Here is a 27,413-nt window from a genome sequence, read left to right as displayed (position 1 = left end):
GGCCCTTTGAAAGATACACTCCCTATACTGCCTATGTGCTCTCCTGCATGACAAGCTCTCATATGGAAAAAAGAAACTGGTGTAATATGTGGTAAGATATATATAGCAATTAAGAAAGAACCACACCACCACCAGAGTGCTCAAATGTTTTTGTAATTTAAAGTGAAAACCCTCATAAATGAGCAGAGCATGGAGTAGAAAAAGCTTTTTATGAGCTGTTCACTTATGGAATTGCAACTTTCTGTTTGTTGCCAAGTGTAACAGGAATGCTCACTTAACGTGTTTAATCACAGGGTATATAATATGGGGTTACAGCTATAAAATATTCAAAAATGAAGTGACTTTCACTATTGAAGTGTTTTACCCTGTGATTAAACACGTGATTTTTTTTTGTTTGTGAAAGTGGACTCCTGCCTATACTTTAAAGCAGCGCTTCTCAACCGGTGTGCCAGGGACACGGCAGTTTTATAACATACATGCACATGTATATTATAAAACTGCCGTGTCCCTGGATGCTTGCTGATGCACACGCGTCCATGTGCACCTGTGCGCTCCTTTGAAAGTTACCGTCTAAGACTAAACTTGGTTATTTTGGCAGGTTTTTAAAGATGTAATTTTGGGAACCTAAATTCATGTTTGTAGTAAGATACGACCTCTGATTAATACACATCCTGAAGGTGTTATGTATTTTTCTGTCTGTTTTAATTATATTTTAATCATATATTTTAATTGTACTTTAATTATATATTTTATGTATGTTTTAATTGTGAACTGCTTTGATTGATATTTAGTAGTATGTAAGTAATTGTAAAATAAATAAAATAAATAAAAATACTGCTTCTAGCATTGTCATATCTCACATATTTTTGAAGCATCTGTAATAATTTGACTGTCCAATTCAGCCAGGCAGGGCATCCATATTTCCCAAAGGCAATTTGGGTCAATATTATCCCACTTTATAGGGGCTGTCTTTGACAAGACCTTCCACTTAATAAAGAAGAATAGATTTCTCTAGTATTATCAATCTATGATTACTAAAAAGCACCTTCCGAGTCTGTATACTAGGGGAAACACAGAAGGTAAGTTAAAAAAACCGAGTGAAGAGTATGGCTGACATGGCAAGTGGCTCTAGACACACATTGGTTCCAGTGAAGAGCCGACAGCCAATAAAAAATCAGCACATGCTGATGGCAGAGGGACCTCATCCATATGGAGGTTGAAATCACCTAGGACAGTAATATTATTTCATTGTAATTTAATCTCCATTAAACTTTCTATTACTGGAAAATAACTGTGTGAAAGAATTCCAGAAGGACAATGGAATAAACAAATTCAGAGGTCCCTTTGCTAACAAAGAGGACCTTAGAGGGCCCTTCAATTGCAAACTTAGTATTAGTCATTTTCAAGGGCTCTCTAACCAAGATGATTAGGCCAACAGTCATTACTAGGACAAAGCTGTTCATTTCTATGGTCAGAGTCAAGCAACCAAATCTCAAAAGATCAAAGTAAGCAGCCACATGTTTCTTAATCAACCAGGCATTTTCAAAAATATCACAAAATTAGAAGCAGTGTTAACATCATTATTAACTGGGATTGTCCTTAAACATGGGGGAAGGACAGCTGGATTTCCTACATCTCTTTTGCTGAACACTAGCATACCACATCTCAGAGAGAGAGAGAGAGAGAGAGAGAGAGAGAGAGAGAGAGAGAGAGAGAGAGAGAGAGAGAGAGAGAGAGAGAGAGAGAGAGAGAGAGAGACTTACTATAGTGCCTATGCCCTAGACAGGTATTTTAACCCCTATAGGAGGGCCACCTACTAACTCGGGGTGGGGATTAGGTATGAGCGTCGGGGGTTGGGGGCCACTTTCGCATTCCACATGAGACCTACGGAAAGAACAGTGGTCTCTAGTGAAGATTTGCTGGCCGTCGGAGTGAGGAAACTCACTCCAAGAAGAGATTTGGGCTACATTCTCTCCACCTAGCTTGTTGTTGCCCCGGTAGAGTGTCCATCAAGCTAGGTGGAGAGAACATTGCCCAAATCTCTTCTTGGAGTGAGTTTCCTCACTCCGACGGCCAGCAAATCTTCACTAGAGACCACTGTTCTTTCCGTAGGTCTCATGTGGAATGCGAAAGTGGCCCCCAACCCCCGACGCTCATACCTAATCCCCACCCCGAGTTAGTAGGTGGCCCTCCTATAGGGGTTAAAATACCTGTCTAGGGCATAGGCACTATAGTAAGTCTCTCTCTCTCTCTCTCTCTCTCTCTCTCTCTCTCTCTCTCTCTCTCTCTCTCTCTCTCTCTCTCTCTCTCTCTCTCTCTCTCTCTCTCTCTCTCTCTCTCTCTCTCTGGTTGTAGTTATTAGCCACGATAGCAGCTGCGCTAACACTGTGGCTGTTTCGCCGCACACGATAAACTGGTTCCCGCTTTACATATACTCCACCCCCTGAATACCAAATTACTAATTTGCATTCACATTAACAGCTGTTAACACGATTTGTGAATTTATCACACGTGGTAAACTGCTTGGAAAATGAGGCCCATAATTCATGAAAAGTGACTCGCCGACCCGTTGCGTCAAGTACAAACTGAAAGGTGAATTTTAAAAGCCTGGTGTGCGCATGAATTAGGAGATGCGTGAATAAGTCAGGCTGGAGCGCGGCAAGCGAATTTTAAAAGCTGCCCAGATACGTATGCATCTCCATGGATTTCACAGAGGGGTGGGGTATGGGCATGGCACGAGCCAGAGATATGCGCATAAATACTTGCGCGGCCCGGCGCGCACCAAGGTCCCCTGCTGCCTAACTTTTACTTCTGCTATGGATGAAGTGTAAGTTAAAAAAAATAAAGAAAACTAGGCAGATCTGCAGGGTTGTAAGGGTCTGGGCTAATTGGGGGGAGTGAAGGCTATTAAACTAGGGAAGTTTGGAGGCCTATCTCTTAACTGGGCGAACTGGGGATGAACTGGTAAAACTATCAATGGCGTCAATGTGCATCCTTTTTAAAATTCCCCTGATTTTTGCAATAGAAATGGGATTTGTGTGCACAGGAGCACGCCCGTTCAAAATTTGGCACACACATGCATGTGGCCAGGCTATTTTAGAATGTGTGCACACATGCGCATGTTTGTTATGAGATGGCCATATTCCGGGGTGCGAGCCGATGTATGTGCGCCCTTGCACTGGGTTTAAAGTTACCATCTTAAGATTGTGAGCCCTGTGGGGATAAAGAAATACCTGTAGTGCCTGAATGTAATCTGCTTTGACAAGCAGGATCCCCTAATCTGGATCCTTTCCCCCATGAGCCTAGGTTGTACAGAGACTGTGCAGTGTGACCCAGGAGCATTGACTAAAAGCTGGACTGGTGAAAGCTGTGCTCCAGATTGACTGCAGGGAAAGTTGCTGTGCATTGGATTTTTCTTTTTCTTGCTGTGTGAAGATTACTTATGTTTCTCGTGAAGTTTGACTGTGAGCTCTGCTTTATGTTAACGTGCAAGTCTCAGTAACTTGTGTGCAGTGATTCGCAATGTTGACCTTATGATATAACCAAGCTATTGTACAGTATTATTCATCACCTGGGACCCGTGGAAACTATACATTATAAAAAAGGTTCTACACACCTTCACTCATCCGCCTGCACCTATCCACCCACAGATAGTATGGGGCAGATTTTCAAAAGTCTACGCTCGTAAATGGGGTAACGCGCGCCGGGCCTATGTCCCGGGGCTGTGCCGGGGGATCGCATGCTGGCAGGCTTCTGGCGTACGTAACCTGCTCCTGCCAGAAGCAGGCACAACAAAGGTCCGGGGGAGTCTAGATTAGAGCTAGGGGGTGGGAGGGTTAGCCCTAGTTTTGAAAATCTATCCCTATGGTTTTAGCCCCAAAAATACCAGACACAAGATTCAAGGAAATTTTAGAAATTTAGTAGAATGTTTATTATAATATGTAAATGATTGCCAATCACAAAATATGTCTGGGAAGGAAGTAGCACAGGCAGTTACTATATTTATTTGATGAGTTTTATATATACCGTTATTCGGTTGAGCCTTTAAGCTCATCCTTGCCTATGTCACAATCTTACAAAGCTTATATGCATATTTTTTTTCTGATTTCCTTTGCCAAGTATTGATCATTTCTAAATACATCATTCTGGCCTAGCTTCCTTTACCTAGACCACCTGTACCCAACATTTTTTCCTCTCTTTCATATCCAGATGTTTGTTCTTTTTTCGGTACTACCTCCCTACGACTTTTAGGAAGACATCGATCATCTCTTATCAGTATCTGCATTTTCCTTTGTGGTTGACCTCAACACAGAGCACACATGTATCCTATGTGGGCCAGTCCCATGTCCTTCACTTTATGCTGACTGCCCCTGTTGCGACGGCCGGTCACAGGACTCGCGATCGGTCCCTCTTACCTTCCGTCCCGCGCTGCTCCGGAGCTAGCCCTGCTCCGGAGCAGAGCGAGGGGAGGCGCTCCGACGACTGTCGGCACGCTTTCGGCCTGCCCTTCCGCTGCGGTCCTTTGCTTCGCGGCGGAGACACCGCCGCTGATTTCCCCGAGGCATCTTCTTAGCTGCGAGCGTGCGCTCCTCCCCCTTTCTTAAAGGGGTTGCGGTGTGCCAGGACTGCCGGCTCCTCCAGATGACGTCATTTTTGGAAAACTACATAAGGCGGCTCCTGACTCTCAGGGCTCGCCTTAGCAACTTCTCCCTTCCTTCTTGGGTTAGTTGCTCCACGGCTCGTCTGTCCACTGACCCAATCTGTCTTCTGCCCGGAACTTGACCTCTGCCTGATCTGACTACTCTTGATCGCTGCCTGGAACTTGACCTCTCCTGACCTGATTACTCTTGATCGTCGCCTGGAACTTGACCTTTGCCTGACCTGTCTATGCCCGGATTGACCACTGTTACCGACCCTGCTTTGGCTGACCATTCTGGACTAATACTCTGGCCTTGATCCTTGCTATACTCTCGGACACTCTCTTCTGGACTTCCCTGTTTGGACACCGACCGCACACCCTTGTTCGTGGTGGGCACTCCCTTGAACTTTCTCTCTAGGAGACCCTGCGAGGCCCACGTAAGACTAGGCAGCCCGGGTAACCAAGGGCTCAACCTGAGGGAACCCCGGGTCGCTATTGGCGACGCTCCAGCAAGCCTCTGTCTCATCCTGTGCTTTGCCTCCTGGTGGCAGGCGCTCTCCGGGTCCGAACAGAGGGCTGTACCAATCCTGCACCAGGCCAAGGGTCCACCTCCAGCACAACAGCCCCACATTCTGCAGGTGATCTTGCTCCTCACAGCATGTACTGCCAGAGGCTTAGTAGGGCATAGTTAAGTAGTCCAGCAGTCAGCATTATTCAACATGCACACAAACAAACCTGGACGTATTAAGCACTACTGAACCCCTGTAATTACAAGTTACAACTTCCACCCCTCGCTGCCTTACCAGGGAATTCTGCCCTGGCTGGAAGTAGTGTTAGTATAAAGATGCAATCAAATTTAAAGCATGAGAATACATACATGCGTCATGAGACCTTCTACTCACTCCTCAGATACCATTCCCACCAAAGCCCTCCTGACCATACCTAATACCATCTACCTCCCTATTTCCAATATAATCAACAGTTCCATTACTACCGGCACAGTTTCAAACCTACTTAAGCAAGCTATTGTAAAGCCCATCCTAAAAAAAACCTCCCTCGACCCTGCTGACTCTGCTATCGCCCCATCTCAAACCTACCATTTTTAGCAAAAATATTAGAAAAAAATAGTTAACCGACAATTAACAGATTACCTAGAAGAACATCACATTCTCCTTCCATCACAATTCGGATTCCGTAAATACCACAGCACAGAAACCCTCCTTCTCTCACTAAATGACTTCATCCTGAAAGGCCTTGACAAAGGACAATCTTTTATATTGGCCCTACTAGATATTTCCTCTGCCTTTGACACGGTCAACCACAGCATCCTAACTGAGCACCTCAAAGAAGTTGGGATATCTGGAGTTCCTCTTCGCTGGTTCACTTCTTATCTAAGCAACCGGCAATACAAAGTGAAAATTGGAAACAATGAATCCAATCCAATCAATCTTTCGCAAGGTGTTCCTCAAGGATCCTCCCTGTCTTCCACCCTATTCAACATTTACCTCCTTCCCCTATGCCACCTCCTCTCTGAACTCGGTCTTCCGCATTTTATATATGCGGACGACGTGCATATCCTCATACCTGTGACCGACACCTTCCCTAATGCCATTAAGACTTGGGAATCTGCCCTCCTTTGTATTAGCGACCTCCTCTCCAACATTAACCTCGCCCTCAACTCTTCAAAACCGAGCTCTTAGCCATCCTGCCCCAAAACACCAACCCCATCAGCCCCACTATCTTCTCCCCACCCACCAATTTTACATTTTAACGACATGTACGCAACCTTGGCATCATGCTAGACAACCAAATCAACCTAAAAAAATTCATTAACGCTACTATCAAAGACGGTTTTTTCAAACTTCACACTCTAAAAAAAAAACCTGAAACCTTTATTACACCTCAATGACTTTCGTACAGTCCTGCAATCCACCATACTATCGAAACTGGATTACTGCAATTCCATCATGCTAGGCCTCCCCAAAAATACCATACAACCCCTCCAACTGCTCCAAAATGCTGCTGCCGTATCCTCACTAACACCCACAGAAATGACCACATTACCCCTGTACTCAAGGAGTTACATTGGCTCCCCATCAAATCACAGATCCTTTACAAGACCCTCACACTCATCCATAAATCCCTTCACGATCAAAACATGCTTTGGTTCAATGACTCCCTCTTATTTCACACCTCTACCAAAACCTATCAGAAACCAATACTTGGCAACCCTACGCACACCATCACCAAAACTCACCAACCTCACTTCAACCAAAAGCCGTGCACTCTCCATTGCTGGCCCCACAATATGGAATACCATGCCTTCCCTCTTATGCCAGGAGATATGCCCGTAGAAATTTAAGCAAAACCTAAAGACCTGGCTTTTCAAACAGGCCTATAACTGATCCACCATTTCTCACTAAATTCCTTCTATAACCTCTTTATCCCTGTGTTACACCCTCTACTAGAGATTCTTCCCAATTGCATATCCTCTCCCCTCCTGTATTGTTCCCATCCTCCTTTTTATCACACATTTTTACACTTGATAAAGTACAATCACTTGATTACTACCATGTTGTTTTAAAGATATCAGGTGATACCTTCCAATGTTGTTATAGTATAGCATAAACCTTGGTTTACCCTATTGTTCTGTTTATTATTTATTAAGCTGTTCCTGTTCAGTTCCGAGTTTGATGTAAAGCCTGCTGCTAATTTTACAGTTCCATGTAAACCGATGTGATGGCCCTCTACTAATGTCGGTTTATAAACATTTTCAAATAAATAAATACATTTTAATAATTGACAACGCAATGCTGACTCTTTGAAGCCATATACCATTCTGAACAAAAAGTAGTGTGTACAGTTATATAAATCTTTCCTGTCTTCCATCGCCCATGTTTTTCGCTTCCTGTTTAATGTAACTTTACTTTACCTTCTACTTGTTGTTAACTGGTTTCCCCTGTTTATTGTAAACCGGTACGATAAGACCTCGTCTTGAGTATCGGTATAGTAAAAAGAATTTAAATAAATAAATATATATATATATATTTCCTGACTTTTATAAACAGTCATTCTTAAAGAATAAACAATGTTTGAACATAAAGCCTTTATATGTAGTTAAACTGTAATTTATTTAACCACATTTACTACAACAAAAAAAGGAATTTACAGAATACATGCAATGAGTTTATAGATTTAAAAAATTAAAAAATATCAGCTTTTCCTCTTTTCAAATTGTGTTCCTGGTTGTGATGTGAGATATAGGCCAAATTTGATTAGAGATAGCTAGAAACAAGTTGAGTAAAAAAATAAAAAGGTATAAAATTCATCATTTTTGCTACTGTGGTTATGAAATGCAAGACATTCACGTGCAGAATATGCAAACAGTCATTAAATCACAAAAAAAAGAATGGACTAGTGAGAAAAATGCTCTGACTATACAGTGTTTTGAATTATTGCATCATACATAGGATGTTCACCCAGCTGATCCTTTTCAATTGCCTAGGTTGTAGTGTGTGTGGGAAAACTTTGCCATCCTATCTCACCTGCTGCTGCTCTTGTTCACCTCACCACTTAACCGCCTGTAAGCCCTATCTCAGCAGTCGTGGTCCAGCATCCCCCCCCCCCCCGTGCGTGCAGAATGTCTCTCACTGGCATCCCCGCTCCCCCTTCCACCCCTTTCATACTCTCCAGGATCACTCCTCTGGAAAACCCGGAGACAAACCGAAACCAACAGGCAGAAACGTTTTCACAAGCACAGGGGAAGACAGAGAACAGGAAAGGAAGCGGCACAAGACAGCGCTGCAAACTCATCAGCAGTCGCCTCACTTTCTCCTGAAACGTCTCCTCCCCGCTCCAGTCTAGCTGTTTTGGCCCCTCCCCGCCTCTCCCTCCATGGCAGTGACAGGAATGCAAGTGCTTAGCCTCCGTATTTTAAAAAGGGGAGCAGGAAGAACAACGCCACTGTGTATGGCCCAAATAGCGCACGGGTGGCAAATTGCATTGCGAGCAGTCAGTGCTTTGCTGCTAGTGTGCATGCTAAGCTTTCCGCGTGCTCATAGAAAAATTGTGCTGCCTTTTTTAAAACATTTTTTTTTTTTACTGACTGCTCTGCTTATCATTATCTTAGTGATTAGCACATTAAGGAGCCTAGGTGCTCAAAGTTTTCTCCCATTTTCTGTCTATGCGAATAATGCTTAGTAAATAGAGCCCCAAATGTGAATTTAGCATAGACACAAAAAAATGTAACTACCTCCTGTGTATGCAAATAAATCTCATGCACATTCATTAGGGATATCCTGAAAACCCCACTAGCTGGGTGGGCTCGTAGGACTGGTTTGAGCACCCCGATCTAGATTAATTTCTTGGAGTTACCCCAGAAAATGTTGAGTTTATTTATTTATTTATTTATTTATTTATTTATTTATTATTTTTGTTATACCGAGTTTCATGACAGATATCACATCAACCCGGTTTACAATTAACAATGTGTGTAAAGCATAGCGTAACGTAATAAACAATATTCCCAATAAACTGTGAAACTTTAAATACAGTGAATCAAAACCGTGTGTGAGAAAGTTACAATAAAACAGGGAAAATTAACTTGGAGCTGGAAGAGGGGGAAATTGAACAATGCAATATATACATTTCTTCCAATTAATAAAATAGTATAGTAGAGTAAATAAATAAGCCTATGTGGATACATGTGATGGTACATAAATAAGATGGTACATGTAAATAAATTCCAATTAATAAAATAGTATAGTAGAGTAAATAAATAAGCCTATGTGGATACATGTGATGGTACATAAATAAGATGGTACATGTAAATAAGTAAGCCTATGTGGATACATGTGATGGTACATAAATAAGAGACGGTAAATATAAGAGACGGTAAAAATAAGTGATCAAGGGAATAAATAAGACACAGTAGTGCATGGAAAGATATGATAATAAAATGGAACGGTAGTATGTAACCAAGAGAATAAATAAATAAGACACAGTAGTGCAAGGTAATGGTATGATAATACTCAGCAGGTAAAGATGATAATACTCAGCAGGTAAAGATGAGTATAAATTTATGGTAGGTGGATTCTTGATTAGATCCAGTTATTGCAAACGAGTTTATGAAGATGAGTAAGGGTTTTATTCAAGGCTTGGAAATGCTTTTTTAAAAAGCCAAGTTTTAAGTCTTTTCTTAAATGTTAGAGCGCATGGCTCCTGTCTCAAATCAGGAGGGATGGAGTTCCACAACGCTGGACCTGCTGACGAGAAGGCTCTGAGACTCAAGGCTTTATGTTGGAAGGTTTTGGCTTTTGGAATCTGGAGTGACTCTTTGTAGTATTCCCTGATGGGTCTGGTGGAAGTGTATTTTTTAAATGGTATTTGTAGATCGAGATGCGTGTGTTGGTTAATGGTCTTGAATATGATGTTGATGGATTTGTACATGATTCTAAAGTGGATTGGTAACCAATGGAGGTTTTTGAGGATAGGGGAGATATGGTCCATTTTCCTGGAATTTGTAAGGACTCTGGCTGCAGAGTTCTGAACCATTTGTAGGGGTTTGGTATAAGAAGCTGGGAGGCCTAGTAGCAATGAGTTGCAATAATCTAGTTTGGAAAAGATTATTGCTTGCAATATAGTTCTAAAGTCCTGAGCGTGAAAAATTGGTTTAATTCTTTTCAGAATATGTAATTTGTAGAAGCAATCTTTGGTGGTTTGGTTAATGAATGTTTTAAGGTTGAGACGATTGTCTAAGATAGCTCCTAGATCTCTTACGTGGACTGTTTGAGGGAGTGCGGGTGGTTTTTGAAGTGTGTTATTGTTTTCCGGTGATATGAGCAAGAATTCCGTTTTTGAAGCATTGAGTATGAGGTTTAGGTTAGTGAGAAGAGGTTTAATTTGTAAAAGGCAACTGTCCCAGTATTCCATTGTTTTTGAAATTGTTTCTTTTAAGGGAATCACGATCTGTACGTCGTCAGCGAAAAGGAAGTGTTTCAGGTTCAATTTTGTAAGGAGTTGACATAGTGGTAACAGGTATAGATTAAAGAGCGTGGGTGAAAGTGATGAACCTTGTGGCACCCCTCTGTTACAATGGTGGTATTGGGATTCTTTGTTGTGAATTTTGACTCTATATCCTCTGTTTTCTAGAAATGTTTTGAACCAGTTTAGTGTAGCACCTGTCAATCCAATGTTTGCCAGTTGTTTTAGAAGAAGGGCGTGATTGACGGTGTCGAAGGCCGCCGAGAAGTCCAAGAGGATTAATAGAAATGTTTGGCCTTTATCAATTCCAGAAATGAGGAAGTCGGTGAGAGAGATTAGTAATGTTTCTGTGCTTGCAGCTTTGCGAAAACCGTATTGGTTTGGTGAAAGAATGCTGTGGTCCTCTAAGTAGTTGGATAGTTGGGTGTTTACCAATTTTTCTATGATATTAGCTATGAATGGGAGATTGGAAATAGGGCGGAAGTTGTTGGGATCACATGCATTTAGATTTGGTTTTTTCAGCAGTGGCTTGATTGAAGCTGTTTTTAGGTCATCTGGGTAGATACCATGAGATAGGGAGCAGTTTATGATGTCTGCCAGTGTTTTTGCTATAGTGTCAGGGATGAGAAGAAGCATTTTGGAGGGGATTTGATCAAATGGGTGTGATGATGGCTTCATTCTCTTTAGCACTGAATGTATCTCTGTGATTGTGATGGGTTCGAAAGCGTTAAGCTGGATGTCTTTGTTTTGGGGGAGATATGTGTTATCTGGATCAGTATTGTTTGTAGTCAGCTGGTTAAGGAGATCAGATATTTTTTTGTTGAAATGAAGAGCCAGTTCATCAGCCTTTGTCTGGGCTAGCTCGGGTGGGATATCTGGAATGATGGGTTTAGTGAGGCTGGAAACGAAGGCAAAAAGAGCTTTTGAGTCAAAGATTAGATGATGAACCTTCCGGGGTAATAGTCTCTTTTGGTTTTCAGTGTGATACTTTTGTATAGATGGAGTGTGCGTTTGTAGTCCGAGAGTGAGGCCGGTGAGGGGGCTTTACGCCATTTTCTTTCTTTCTGCCGAAGAAGTTGTTTGAGCTTTCGCAGGTCGTCACTAAACCAGGGTTGTCTTTTGGATGCATTAGAAGACCTTATTTTGGTTGTCACTGGGCAGAGAGTGTTTGCTATAGAGTTTGTTATTTTGGACCAGGATTGGATGGCAGAGTTGGGCGTTGAAACATCAATGAATTGTAGATCTGAAGTAAGAAGTTTGCTGAGGTGTTCCGAGGTGCAAGGTTTTCTGTATGGGAAAGAGGGTCTTGTGTTGAGATTGGAGTCTGATCTTATAAATAAATAAGTTTAATAAAAAGGAAACTGAAAAGTGATTTAATTGACTAGCCTATTGCCGTTTGGTATGGCTGAAATCCATTAATTGTTTTTGTTTGTTTTAATCTATTCTCTGAGGGGCAGATTTTCAAAGGGGTACACGCGTACCCCCCAAAAACCTGCACCAATCTCCCCCTGTGCGCACCGAGCCTATGTTGAATAGGCTTGGTGGCGCGCGCAAACCCCGGGACACGCGTAAGTCCCGGGGCTTTCCGGGGGGGGGGGGGGGCAGGGGGCGTGTCACAGCTGGCGCATCATCGGGGGCATTCCGGGGGCGGGGGCCATGGGCGTGGTTCCAGCCCGGGGGCATTTCAGGGGTGTGGAATAGGCCTCCGAAACTGCTCCCGGGCCGGGGAATTGCGCGCCGGCAGATGACCGGCGCGCGCGAGTGAACATTTATAATAAAGGTAGGGGGGGTTTAGATAGGGCTGGGGGTGGGCTAGGTAGGGGAAAGGAGGGGAGGGGAAGGTGGGGGGAGGCGGAAAGAAAATTCCCTCCGAGGCCGCTCCAATTTCGGAGCGGCCTCGGAGGGAACGGAGGCAAGCTGCGCGGCTTGGCGTGCGCAGGCTGCCGATTTTGCGCAGCCTTGCATGCACCGACCCCGGATTTTAAAAGATACGCACGGCTACGCGCGTATCTATTAAAATCCGGCATACTCTTGTTTGTGCCGGGTGTGCGAACAAAAGTACGCGCGCATGTACTTTTAAAAAATCTGCCCCTGAGTGTTTTATAAAATGTACATTGCTTTGTGAGATTTATTGTAATTTGTAAATTGAAATTATAAATATTCCTAATAAATGTTATTCTGTTGTGAATTATTTCATATCTGTTATAGATTTTGTGGTTAAGGTATTGTTAATCCTCTTATTAATTATGCAAAGTCATTTGCTGAAGCAAAATTATAAATGACTTGTAATTGAATGCAAACTGTATGAAGTATCTTTCTACTACAGAATTGTTTTATGGATTAAGGAATTAAAAAATGATTGCATGGGTACTTATAAGGTAGGGCTGTGAATTTACTGGACACACCTTGGAAAAGGTTTTAGCAAAGAGCGTGCCTGGTATGGGCTTACGGCACCTGTTTACAGTGTACTGACATAATAAACAGTTTTTCTAACTCCAGAGCTTCTCCATTGCTAGATTTTTTTAGCGCTCTTCACTGTGGGTTTTTTTGTACTTTTGTAATGAAACCATTATAAAACCATTTGAAACAGTTGGTCGTGCAGTGCCGTCGAGATTTTGCTTCAGATGTACTTAGATTTACAAAGGTAAAGTCTTAGGTAAAGGAAACAGTCTTTGCTATTATTTTTGTAATCTGCCTAGAACAGAGGTATTTACAGTGGGTGCAATATAAATCACTGTAAATAAATAAAAATAAATGAATCGAGAGAGAGAATGGCTCTATCACCATGCAAGATACTTTATTTTGTGTCAGAAACAAAAACCTGTGATGAATGCTTTTACTTTGACATATTTTAAACTATTTTTTGTAGATAAAATAAATAGCAGATTCAAGTGTGGTATTTATAATTTGCAGATAACCCCAGATGTTGCCTGTGGAAATGCAAGTTCCAACAGCTCTGCTGGAGGTCGACTCACATCTTTTGAGGTTCCACAGAACACATCAATAAAGTAAGAACAGTGTTTTTAAGATCCAAACAGCACAGAACCCTTTCTATAGCAGTGCAGGACCCAGCTAAGCAGCTTCTCTCAGCAGTACACAAACTAACAACCTGGACTCTCCAAACCTCCTTCCCTTCTGCCTCCTTTGGAGCTGTTTAAAAAGTATAAGGGTTCCTCTTCCTAGGTCAGAGGTGCCAACTCTGAACCTCAAAAGCGGCAAACAGACTTTAGTTTCTGGGATATCCATAATAAATATTCAGGAGATATATTTTCATACAGTGATTATATATATTTTTTAATGTTCTGATTTTCATGTCACTTCAAAGCAGACTACATTCAGGTATTTCCCTATTCCCAGAGGGCCGGATTTTAAAAAGGTTACGCGCGTAAATCCGATTTCGGAGCGGCCTGGGAGGGAACGGGGGAAGGCAGTGCGGCTCGGCGCGCACAAGGTACATAATTGTTATAAAATCGGACGTACATGTGCACGCGCCAGGTAGTGCGTGCACATGTAGGCCGTGCGCGCTTCTTTTAAAATCTACCCCAGAGAGTTTATAATGTAGGAGCTTTATTTATCAAGCATTTTCCCCCATAGACACAGAATGGGAGAAAAGCCTTAATAAATCAGGCCCTAAGTTTGTACTTGAGGCAGTAGAAGGTTATGTGACTTGCCCAAGGTCACATGCAGTATTGGCAGGATTTGAGCCATGGTTTGTAGCCTGCTCTACCAGTAGGCTACTCTTTCACTTAGCTACCGTGAAAACCAGAGCTGTTTATGGCTTTTGAGGACTGGAGCTGGCCACTGCTTTTCTAGGTAGCAACCTTCCTGGGCCTTCGTCTGTCTGCAACTACTGGACTCGTAAAGGAAAATTTAGTTTTAGTCAATTTAAGGTTAATGTTCACAGTTGTACACTGCTTTGGGCTAGTCTTGAGTAAAGGCCGGGAAGGTATTTTATAAGAACTTAAAAATAAATATAAAAAGACACCCTGCATGTTTCTGTTAATGGGTTGTACCTTTGTGCCACAATGTGATTGTGTATGTTTGTTTACATCTAGAATGAAGCAATGTAGTTGCCTTGTTCCACGAGGATGTACAAATTAAAAGTCTTATATGTCTTGGTTGGCAGTTTTAGTCTGACCTATTCTGCCATCCAATGACGTTTTGACAGTCCTTGTGCAACCAACCAGTAGACAGGTGCTTATATCACTTAAATGTCTATCTCTATTGGGATGTTGGTTGTCAGTTTCAACAGGAAGGTCATACACTGAACAGGCTTGGTAATATAATTTCTGAGGTTTAATCAGAGTGGTTCTTTCTTACAACAGAGCTAAGGAATATAGATAGGATAGTGTGGGAAAGCCTGCACTGTTGAGCTGTAAAGGTTGTGCATCTGATGGTTTCTAGTGAATAACCGTTGACCGTTTTTATAAATCTCAAATACATAAATCACCAAGCGATGCCTGATTAGTGACAATAGTCACTGCAGAGTTATTAATGGGTAGCAACAGAGACTTGAAATGTATGATTCAATAAGATTTGTTTTTCTTAATTTAGAGAAAACTAGTTCAGTTTGATTGTGTATTGTGAACAGCATGTCACTGATGCACTCCTGTTCATTACTTCTGGAGGGTAATTTTAAAACTTATTACTGCAGATAAAACAATGCTTTACCAACGGAAATCTGCTTTTTAAAAAATTGCCTGCCCTATATGCAGGTAAGAGCATTTGCGCAGAGCCTATTCACATGCTTTTATTTGCAGTGACAAGAGGTGTTTCCGGGGTCAGGGTGGTGGGAGGATGGGGGGGGGGGGGGGGGAACAGTTTGGATCTAGGCACATCTGCATTTTCAAAAGAAAACTATATGTACAAGTTAGTAGGTGTTAATTTATGTGAATAGTTTTCCTGGGATAGTTTTTAAAATGAAAGTATACAATTTCACTTTGAAAATTAGTATAAAATTCCTGGGTAAAAGATACCAATGGACTTTAAATTTGTGTTGGCAGTCATAAAAACACTCCCTTAATTTTAGGATTCTGCCTGCTAAACTGAATGTAATCTAATGTATAATTTTATTTTCCCCATCTTGAATTTATAGAATGAGACAAGATACTACAGCATCACTTATCCTCTTATGGAAAGTTACCACCGCTGGATTCAAACAATGCTCTTTAATAGATGGTAGAAGTGTCACTCTTCTTCAAACCCTAGGTGGACTTGTCCTCTCCGAGGAAATGCTTGCATTAGGAAACAACTATTTTATAGGTGAGTCTGATAATTTTGATTTTCTATCTTTATCCCAGGACAAGTAGGATGATAGTCCTCACATATAGGTGACGTCACTGGACGGAGCCCTATCATGGAAAGCTTTCTATCAAAGTTTCTAGAAACTTTTGACTGGCATACTGAGCCCACTGAGCATGCCCAGCATGCCTTGATCCCTTGAGCCACAGGGGTCTCCCTTCAGTCTTCTTTTTTCCGCGCTGCAATTAGCCTCGCAGTGAAGGAGCCCTGTGTGATTGTTTCACAAATTTTTCCTCAAGAAAAAAGTTTAAAAATTTTTAAATTTCATCCCCTTCATAGGGGTCTCCCTTTTTCCACCGATCGGTGAATACTCATTTTTTTTCCAGTCAATACTGTCTCACATCTTTTTCTAGTCAGAAGGCCGTCGATGGCTGTCTGGCCTTCAAAATGGCAACGGGTTTCAAAAAATGCCCAAATTGCCCTTGCACATTGTCTATCACCGACCCGCATGTAGAGTGTGTTCTCTGTTTGGGTGAGAAACATAATGTATCTATGTGTCCACAATGTGCCGAAATGATGGCAAAAGGCAGACGGGCCCATATGGAGAAGATGGAACATCTCTTCCAAATTCAATTAATTCCATCGACGTCAACATCAACACAGTCATCTCCGGCTGGAGCGGCCAAAAAGTTAGTTTTCAAAAAAAAAACCATTGTCCTGATGGAAGCGGTGACCGATCATCTCCCACTCCATCTTGGTCATCGATAAAATCAACATTGGTTCTTGAGGAAAAAAAGCATCGAACATCGCCACCGCCATCGACAGACTTCGACCCCCGATGTTGGATCGATTCCCGGATAGCCCTCGATTCTTGTCGAGTCGTCACCGAAAAGGTCTCGAGTGGAAGAACCATCGATACCCTTGATGCCTCTCACTCCAAGGCGAACCCCACCGATACCGGTCCCGGGTACCGTGCCACCACAGGGATCTGTGGAAGGGCTGGTTCCACCTTCTCTGCCACCCCCTATAGCTGCTCTGATCTCACCAGTTATACAGGAGGAACTGGACAGGTTCATCCACCAGGCAGTAAAAGACACTCTGCGAGACCTGCAACCATCGATGCCAATGCCTATACCGATACCATCACCGGCACCGATGCCTACACTGATACCTGCACCAATGCCAACGCCAACGCCGGACCATTCATTCTTCGTACCGATACTCACTAAGCTCGATGCCCTCATCGGTGCCCTCCCGATGCAACCATAGCCATTGGGAACGAAGACTCCAATTCCCAATCCCAGGGAAGACGATGCCTCAGGAACCTCACCGATGCCTGAGCCAATACCAGGGCCGTCGGGGATTTCGCATCTGAGGTTCCCCATTTCTCCATCGGTTCCATCACTTCCACCATCGATGCCGCCACTGAAACTATTGATGCCTTCGATGCCACTTTTCATTCCTCACTCCACTTCTCCACGGCATCCCTTATCCGACATCTGGGATGAGGGTGACACCGATTATTCATCCGAGGATATATTATCGGACCCATCCCCACCAGAAGAGAGGAGGAAGTCACCACCGGAGGACATCTCATTTTCAAATTTTGTAAAAGAGATGGCTGATACGGTTCCTTTCCAGCTGGTGGCGGCAGAAGAGGACACGAGGCAGAAAACCCTAGAGGTTTTACAATTTGTAGATCCTCCTAAGGAAGTTCTTGTAATACCTGTCCATGAAGTCCTTGTGGATCTTCAACATAGGCTAGGGAGCACTCTTGTTCAATACCACCAGTGAACAAGCAGACTGATGGGACATACCTGGTTCAACATATCCCAGGTTTTCAAAAACCTCAACTCCCCCACCAGTCTGTAGTGGTGGAGTCCGCCCAAAAGAAGTCAAAGAGAATCTGCCCACACTCATCTACGCCTCCTGGCAAGGAACAAAAATTCCTAGACACTCTGGGCCGGAAAATGTTCCAAAGTTCCATGCTTGTCTCCAGAATTGCGTCCTATCAACTATATATGACTCAATACCACCGCAATTTATGGAAGCAGATACAGGAATTGACTGAGTCACTACCTCAACAACACCAGGATTCCTTTAATAATATTATTTTTAAAGGTCTAGAGGCAGGCAACACGAAGCACATGCAGCTTATGACAGCTTTGAAACATCTTCTAGAAGGGCTGCAACTGGGATTAGTGCCCACAGATGGGCCTGGCTAAAGGCTTCTGACCTTAGGCCTGAGATTCAAGAAAAGCTGGCAGATCTGCCTTGTACTGGTGAAAACGTTTTTGGGGAAAAAGTGCAAGATGCTGTGGCGCAGCTAAAGGAGCATTCTGAAACTCTGCGCCAGTTATCCGCTGTTCCAGCAGAGACACCCTCTTCTGCACGTCGAACAGCCAGGAAAGACACCAGGAAACCCTATTACAGACCTCGGAGATACTATCCTCCAGCATCCCATGGTAGGGCATCAAGACCATCCCAGAGAGGTCAACCCAGACAACCTAGGCCTCAGCCTCCTCCTCAGACAGGCCCAGCATCGGGATTTTGAAAACCTGCCAGAGGACAGCAGCCATTCTACCAGCCCGATCCCGTATCTACCAGTGGGAGGTCGGATCTCTTTCTTTCTACCCAATTGGTCAAACATCACAACAGCTCAATGGGTACTATCCATAATAACACAAGGTTACCATCTGGATTTTCTCACAGTGCCCAAGGACTCCCCACCAAAGTCTCTTTGGGTACACAAAGATCATACCACTCTTCTGCAAACAGAATTATCCACCCTCCTGAGTGCCAGGGCCGTGGAACCAGTTCCCCGACCTCAGTAGGACAGAGGATTCTACTCCTGCTATTTTCTCATTCCAAAGAAAACAGGAGGGCCTTGTCCCATCTTAGACCTCCGAAATCTCAACAAATTTCTGAGAAAAGAAAAATTCAGGATGGTTTCCTTAGGCACCATGCTTCCACTTCTTCAAGCAGGAGATTGGCACTGTTCTCTGGATCTTCAAGACGCTTACGCTCACACTCCAATATTCCTTCCTCATCGCAAGTTCCTGCGCTTCCTGGTGGGTCCACCCACACTTTCAAACATACACGTTGTTTCTTATTTGGACGACTGGCTCATCAAAAGCCAATCAAGACAAGGAGCTCTCACTTCTCTCAAACTCACAGCCAATCTGCTTCAATCATTTGGATTTCTAATAAATTACCAAAAATCCCACCTGATGCCATCTCACCTCCTACAATTCATCGGAGCAGAATTGAACACCACCGTATCAAAAGCCTTCCTCCCGAAAGAGTGCACAGACACGCTCTCCAAATTGGCGAAATCTCTGAGCACAAGGAAAACAACGACAACCCATCAGTTCCTGACTCTGCTAGGCCACATGGCTTCCACAGTACGTGTCACTCCTATGGCCAGATTAGCCACGAGAATAACGCAATGGACATTGAGATCACAGTGGCTCCAAGCCATTCAAACACTGTCATCTCCAATTCAAATAACCCACCAGTTACGTTTCTCTCTCCTCTGGTGGACGAACACAAACAACTTGCTCACAGGCCAAGCTTTTCAGCAACCAGTTCCACAAGTGACCTTAACTACAGATGCATCCACCTTTGGTTGGGGAGTGCATGTAGACAATCTTCAGACTCAACGTAATTGGACAAAATTCGAAGCAACATTTCAAATCAACTTCCTGGAGCTTTGAGCTATACGTTATTCTCTCTATGCGTTCAGGGACTGCCTTTCACACAAGACTGTTCTAATACAAACCGACAACACAGTTGCCATGTGGTATCTGAACAAACAAGGGGGTACAGGCTCTTATCTCCTTTGCCAAGAAGCCGCACAAATTTGGGACTGGGCCCTGACACATTCCATGTTTCTCTGGGCCACTTACCTAGCAGGCATACACAACATAGTTGCAGAACACCTCAGTCGTCAGTTCCAACCCCAGGAGTGGTCCCTGGATCCTTTAGTAGCGACCAGGATATTTCAACGTTGGGGTCAACCAACAATGGACCTCTTTGCAGCCGAGCTGAATCATAAAGTGGACAGATTCTGCTCCCTGCACAAATAGAGAAACCAGTTAGCCAAGGACGCCTTTGCTTGCCCCTGGAACTCAGGCCTTCTGTACGCGTATCCCCCGATACTGCTAATAACCAAAACTCTAGTGAAGCTACAACAGGTCAAAGGGTCATTGATACTCATAGCCCCGTATTGTCCTCGGCAAGTATGGTTTCCCATACTCCTCGACCTCTCGATCAGAGAACCAATTTGCCTGGGCACAGTATCCACTCCCATAACTCAGGATCAGGGCAGGTTGCGCCACCCCAACCTTCAATCCTTATCCCTCACAGCCTGGATGTTGAAAGCTTGATCCTTCAACCACTCAATCTTTCCACTAATGTATCTCAAGTGCTTGTAGCTTCACGAAAGCCTTCCACACGAAAATCCTATCATTATAAGTGGAAAAGATTCACCACGTGGTGCACACAGAAAGGTATTGATCCATTTTCCTGCTCCACATCATCTCTATTGGACTATCTCTGGCACCTTTCAGACTCTGGTCTCCAGACTTCGTCAGTAAGGGTGCACTTGAGTGCTATCTCAGCTTACCATAAAGAAATAGGGGATGCACCGATAGTAGCGCAACCCCTTGTCAGTAGTTTTATGAAAGGTTTAATTCAACTTAAACCCCCTTTACAGCCACCAGTCACAGAATGGGACCTTAACGTGGTACTAGCAAGGCTCCTTTTGAACCCATAGATTCATGTGATGTTAAATTTCTTACATGGAACGTTCTCTTCCTAGTGGCTATTACATCTGCTAGAAGAGTTAGTGAGTTACAAGCACTTGTAACATACTTACCCTATACCAGGTTCATACATGACAGAGTGGTACTCAGTACTCACCCTAAATTCCTTCCCAAGGTGGTTACTGATTTCCACTTGAATCAGTCTATAAATTTGCCCACATTATTTCCCAGACCTCACTCGCACCAAGGCGAAAGAGTTTTAAACACCTTGGACTGTAAATGCACGCTAGCATATTATCTAGAACGTACTAAAGCCTATAGATACTCCACCCAGCTGTTTGTTTCCTTTGATAAAAACAAACCGGGTAAATCAGTGGGCAAACAAACACTCTCTAACTGGCTAGCAGATTGTATAGACTTCTGCTATGAAAAAGCAGGCCTTTCTCTCCAGGGATGAGTAAAGGTGCACTCAGTAAGAGCAATGGCAACCTCAGTAGCACATTATCGTTCTGTACCGATTGCTGACATCTACAAAGCTGCAACATGGAGCTCTCTTCACACATTTGCAGCCCATTACTGCTTGGACAAGGAAGGTCGACAAGATTCAGCCTTTGGACAATCTGTCTTAAAAAATACTTATTTCCAGTATAGTCTCAACTCCTTCCACATCCAACCTGCTGTGATTTCAGGCTGCCACATTTTTCCCAACAGCAGACCAGCTGTTGTGCATGTTGCACAAGTTGTACGGTGTTGGTCCAAAACAAATATGAGTCAACCTGTAGCTTGCTAATCACCCATATGTGAGGACTACCATCCTGCTTGTCCTGGGATAAAGCAAAAGTGCTTACCTGTAATAGGTGTTCTCCCAGGACAGCAGGATATAGTCCTCACGAAACCCACCCGCCACCCTGCGGAGTTGGGTCTGAAATGTTTTATCATTTTATTTTTTGCTAATGCTTATTGCTACAAACGAGACTGAAGGGAGACCCCTGTGGCTCGAGGGATCATGGCATGCTGGGCATGCTCAGTGGGCTCAGTGTGCCAGTCAAAAGTTTCTAGAAACTTTGACAGAAAGTTTTCCGTGATAGGGCTCCGTCCAGTGACGTCACCCATATGTGAGGACTACATCCTGCTGTCCTGGGATAACACCTATTACAGGTAAGCAATTTTGCTTTTTATCGTCAGCTTCCTTCAGCATGTTGTTTGGAAATATAATTTGACATGCAGCTAATAATATGTAAAATATCACATGTTTAAGTTTATTACCATGGATCTATCTTGTAAAGGAAGTTATAATCTCAGTAGGAATACCTAGATAACTGCATATTTAATGAAAAATGTCAAAATCTAAATAGTTGATTCACTTCAATTTAATAGATTTATATAACCAAACAAAAATTCAAGACAACTTTAAATTTGTAATAGAGGCATCAAATGGACAGCTAAGAACACAGCTCTAACTTCTTACCTATTTGTCCTGAACATCGGGCTCTTTATGTATCCTCACCTTTAGACCATTGTTAGTGAAATTTCTTGGATTATAAACCAGTCAGGGAAGAGACTCTCAAAAACCCTTGTCCCTTTGTGACCAGCTTCTTCATGTCACTCTTGTCTGTCATCTTCATCTATGTGATGAACTGTTTGCTTAAAGTAAGTTTGTGAAAATGAGGTGCTCATATTAATTTATTTATTTAAAATTATTTATTAATCACTTTCCTGATCAAATCTTCCACAGCGATTTACAACAAAATTAAAACCAATTACAAAAAATATCATAAACCATAACAATCATAAAATATTAAAACAACAAATAAAAATAAGTTCAAATCACAACATGTATTTAATAATACATTAATAATAATACATCATTGGCTACCAATTTCACAAAGAATTAAATACAAGTTCTTAACCATTCTACATAACGAAATTTACAAAGACAACAATTCCTCTCTGGATAACATGATTGCAATTCACAAATCACCCCGCTCTTCAAGATCTTCTAACAAATTACAACTAATCATTCCCCCACTATCTTCTGCGAAACTATCCGCTACAAGACATAGAGCCTTCTCGATAGCTGGTCCGATAGAATGGAACTCCATCCCTGGATACCTAAACTCTATCAGAGATTCCAAAACCTTCAAAAAAGAACTAAAAACATGGTTGTTTAGACAATCATACACAGACTGATATGATTCATCAATCTTAATCTTGAACCCTAATGCTCCTCTAATAAGTAATTCGTCTAAACCAAGCCTTAAATTGTCTCCTGCTAACATGTTATACTCTGCTTTCTGCCGAGATGTTTTTATTTTTCTTTTCCTGTTCTGCGTTATAAATTATAACTTGTTCATTGTATGATGTTGTTATTTTGTAAACCGGGGTGAAGGCACTCAGCTATACTTCAGTATAAAAAAGAATATAAATAAATAAATAAATAAAATAATATAAGCTACTGTTAGGAGCCAGGTTTTTAGTTCTTACAGCCGCAATATATCAGTGCATCACAATCTCCGTACATCATAATATTTATTCATTTTAAGCCACTGACATAAGCCAGGTTTTTAGTTTCTTGCGAAACTTCAATACATCCTTTTCCTCTTTCAGGTCTAGAGGGAGTTTATTCCACATATTGGGAACACTTACTGAGAAGGATCTGTTTGATAGGTGCTGTTGCCTTAGTACTGGGGAGCTCAAGAAGACATTTCTTTGCAGAGCGTAAATCTCTACTTGCTTCATACTATTTCACTTTTCCCTTTAAATGAGGAGTGCAAGGACTGCCAATGTCTTAATCGCAAGCGCAAAATTTTAAAAACTGTGTGTGCAGTAGTATTTTCAATTACTTCTAGTTTACACAAAGTTTTATCCGCTACTGCCAAAAACAAAGAATTGCAATGATCTAAAGTGGTAACTTTGAAAGTAGCATCCGTGTGCACGCGTGCGAACCAATTTTAGTACATGCACTAGTTTATGCATGCACATTATAAAATCAGCTACCCAATGTGTGCATGATTTTATATGAACGCGCGGATGCTGTCTTGAGCGCATAAGTGGGGGCCATTTTAGTAGATGTGCATGGCAACACCAATACTCGTTTCCCCAGGCCATTCCCAGTTTACCCAGTTAAAGTCTGGGACTTCCATACTCCCCTAGCTAGCCTGCCTTTCTTTTTCTCTGCCTGCCACGGCCTTTAAAACCCCACTGACTAGGCACGATTTTTTTTTTATTTTTCAACATAATACGCCATCCACAGCTGAAGTAAAATTAATAGGAATCCCTTATGCGCTGGTGTCATTGGGAAAATTAGGAACGCCCATGCCCTGCCCAGATCACGCCCCCACCCAGCCACTTTGTCGCAAAATTTTTTATCATCTGTGTACCAGGAGATACATGCATGGCTGCGAGCCTTTTAAAATCTGCGTGGCCCGTGCGCATCCGAATCATGCACTTATCTCCCGGTTTGGCTGTGCGCAAGCCTTTGAAAATCTACCTCTAAGTAGAAAAGTACAGATGCATAAGCTGCAGTTTTCAACATATTTAGATCCAAAGCTGTCTTACCATTTTTACTGTCAAATAAACAAGCTTTTCCCTTGCCCCTTCAGATAGGATTGCTTTTTTCTTTCCTCTCAGTTGTAGCAGAAATGAAAGTGAATTTTCAGTCTGGCATAGCCCTGGGCTGCATTTTTCCTTGTGATGACATCAGGTGGTCATTAGTGATTTATTTTCTGATGTCACAAGAAGGGAAACACAAATTGAGTCTAATGAGCTTTTTTTGGCGAAGAGTAGCCAAGAGGATAAAAATATAGGGCCGGATTTTAAAAAGGTTACGCGCGCCGGGCCTATAGCCCCGGTGACACGTGTCCCAGGGCTTTACTAAAGGGGCGTGAGCGGGGCAGGAGCAGTCCGGGGGTGGGGCAGGGTCAGGGTCAGGCTCCCGGCACAGCGACCATATTTGCCGCTGTGCTGGGGACCGCGCATCAGCAGTTGGCCAGTGCGTGCAACTTGCGCCTGCCTCTGGGTAGGCGCAAAAAGTAAAATAAAGGTCGGGGGGGGGGGGGGGGGTTAGAGTAGCGCTAGGTGGGGGAAAGGTTAGGGGAAGGGGTGGGAAGGTCAGGCTAGGGGGAAGGGAAGTTCTCTCTCAGGCCTGGGAGGGAACGGGGGAAGGCAGTGTGGCTCGGCGTGCGCAAGTTGCACAATTGTGCATCCTCTTGCGTGCGCTGACCCCTGATTTTATAACTTGCGCGCGCGCATGTGTGCATGCCAGGTAGCACACACACATGTATGCCGCGTGCACTGCTTTTTAAAATCTACCCCATAATTTTGATTAGCAAACCAAGCCGATCTGCTGTAGAAGCCAGTGAGCACAGCCATACATGGAGCTGAAATGTTTCAATTTTACAAAATAGGTTTGAGTAGCACAGATTCATAGAAACATACAAATATTGGCAGAAAGGGACCAAATGGTCCATACAGTCTGCCCAGCAAGCTTATGGTAGCACCAGCCATGCCATACAAGTATCCCCTTTAATGGTAGCATCAAGGGGTGCATTCTGCCATGGCATACAAGCTACCTTCATACTTAGTTTCCCAAACCATTAAAGTCAGGGCCCTTGTTGGTTGCTGTCTGAGTACAATTTCCCGTTATCTCTTATCTCTTGCTGTTGAAGCAGAGAGCAATGTTGGAGTTACATCACAAGTTTAAGGCTTATTGGTTAAGGGTAGGAACAGCTTCATTAGCAAGTTATCCCCATGCTTATTTGTTTTCCCAGACCTTAAAATTCAATGTCCTTGTTGGTTGCTGCAGGAATTTAATTTCCCTTTTCCTCTTTTCCCTTTGTAGTTAAAGCAGAGAGTAATAATGAGTTCCATCAACAGTATGAAGCCTTATTGGTTAAGAGTAGTAACCACCACACCAGCAAGTTACCCCATGCACTCTTTTCTTTATTTCCAACCTCTAGCCTTTAGAGATCCACAGTCTTTATTCCATGCCCCTTTGAAATCTTTCAATGTTTTGTTTTCACCACCTCCTCAGAAGGGCATTCTAAGCATCCACCATCCTTTCCATGAAGAAATATTTCCTGACATTGGTTCTGAGTTGTCCTTCATGGAGTTTCATTATGAGACCCCTAGTTCTACTGATTTCTATCCAATGGAGAAGGTTTGTCAAATGTACATTAAAACCTTTCAGGTATCTGAAGGTTTGTATCATATCTCCCCTGCACCTCCTCTCCTCCAGGCTATAGTTCCATCAACTTCTCCTCATAAGTCATTTGATGGAGACCTCCCACCATTTTTGTCACCTTTCTCTGGACCGCTTCCATCCTGTCTCTGTCCTTTTTGAGATATGGTCTCCAGAACTGAACACAATACTCCAGGTGAGACCTTACCAAGCAACGGTACAAGGAACTAGTTATTTCTCTCTATGCAGCCCACCATTCTTCTGTCTTTAGCTGTCGCCTTGTCAAATTGTTTTGCCGTCTTCAGATTGCTAGACACTATCACCCCAAGGTCCCTCTCTTGCTCCGTGCACAACAGCCCTTCAATCCCCATCACATAAAGCTCTTTTGGATTACCTCAGCCGAGATGAATGACTCTGCACTTCTTGGCATTGAATTCCAGCTGCCATATCTTCGACCATGTTCAAGCTTCCTTAAATCACGTCTCATGCTTTCTGTGCCTTCGGCGTGTCCACTCTGTTGCAGATCTTAGTATCATCCGCAAATAAACAAACTTTACCTTCTATCTCTGTCACTCACAAAGATGTTGAACAAGACCGGTCCTAATACCAGTCCCTGTGGCACTCCATTTAACATTGCTGTCTCTTCAGAGTAGGTTCCGTTTACCATCACATGCTGTCTTCTATCCGTCAAACAGTTTGTAATCCATGCCACCACCTTGGTGCTCACTCCCAAGCTTCTCATTTTATTCACAAGCCTCCTATGTGGGACCATATCAAAAGCTTTGATGAAATCCAAGTTGATCACATTGAGCGCTCTTTGTGATCCAATTCTTTAGTCACCCAATCAAAAAAATCAATCAGATTTGTCTGACAGGACCTCATGAATGTAAATAGTTCACTAGCCTTTCCTTCAGCAGAGTCTTCATTACTTTTCCCACCACCAAGGTGAGGCTAAGGCTAACTGGCCTGTAGTTTCCAGCCTCCTCTCTGCTCCCACTCTTGTGAAGTGGGACTACCATTGCTCTTCTTCATGACTCTGCACCACTCCTGTTTCCAGGGATCTATTGAACAGATGGTGCAGTGGACTCACCAGCACATCCCTGACCTCCCTTGGTATCAGGCATTGTCCACTTTCAATTTTCCTAGCTCTTCCTGTACATTCTCTTCTGTAAACAATGTTTTGTCTACTCCACTGCCAATGATCCTCCTTCAGGATTTTCTTTAGTGTTTAATATTTTGGCCATTTCTTTGTCTCTCTCCACACATTGATCCTTTTCATCTTCCAGTTTCACTATACCACCTCTGATGTTTCTCTTTTATTTTATTTATTATTTTTTATATAATAAATCATTTGCTCCAGGCAGGCGTTAATATCTGAGAGCAAAATGTGCATCTGAGACGCACACTTTTTGTTTTTTTTTGCATGTAGAGTGAATGAGTAATAGACCCAAAAAACAAATCGGAAGCCGATCCAAGATTGCTGTGTAGCAGTAAAAAAGGTGGAGATCTGTGTATGAAAAAGAGAACTTTATTAAAACTTGCCCGACTCTGGCCAAGTTTTGCTCCCAAATGGAGCTGCCTCAGGAGCAACTTGTCAACGCATCCG

General features: G+C 42.9%; 1 protein-coding gene across 1 annotated transcript in view; it reads left to right on the top strand.

Annotated features, from left to right (window-relative positions):
* DNER (delta/notch like EGF repeat containing) overlaps window positions 1–27,413 on the top strand; it is a 653,505-nt gene that overhangs the window by 375,510 nt on the left and 250,582 nt on the right. Inside the window, exons 3-4 of the mRNA XM_029616218.1 lie at window positions 13,535–13,629; window positions 15,717–15,883. Of these exons, the coding sequence (XP_029472078.1) occupies window positions 13,535–13,629; window positions 15,717–15,883 (262 nt within the window). The remainder of the gene's footprint in view (window positions 1–13,534; window positions 13,630–15,716; window positions 15,884–27,413) is intronic.

The sequence above is a fragment of the Rhinatrema bivittatum genome, chromosome 9 (assembly GCF_901001135.1).
Source record: "Rhinatrema bivittatum chromosome 9, aRhiBiv1.1, whole genome shotgun sequence".
NCBI lineage: Eukaryota > Metazoa > Chordata > Amphibia > Gymnophiona > Rhinatrematidae > Rhinatrema > Rhinatrema bivittatum.
The sequence above is the reverse complement of the archived record's forward strand: the minus strand, read 5'-3'. Positions and strand labels throughout refer to the sequence as shown.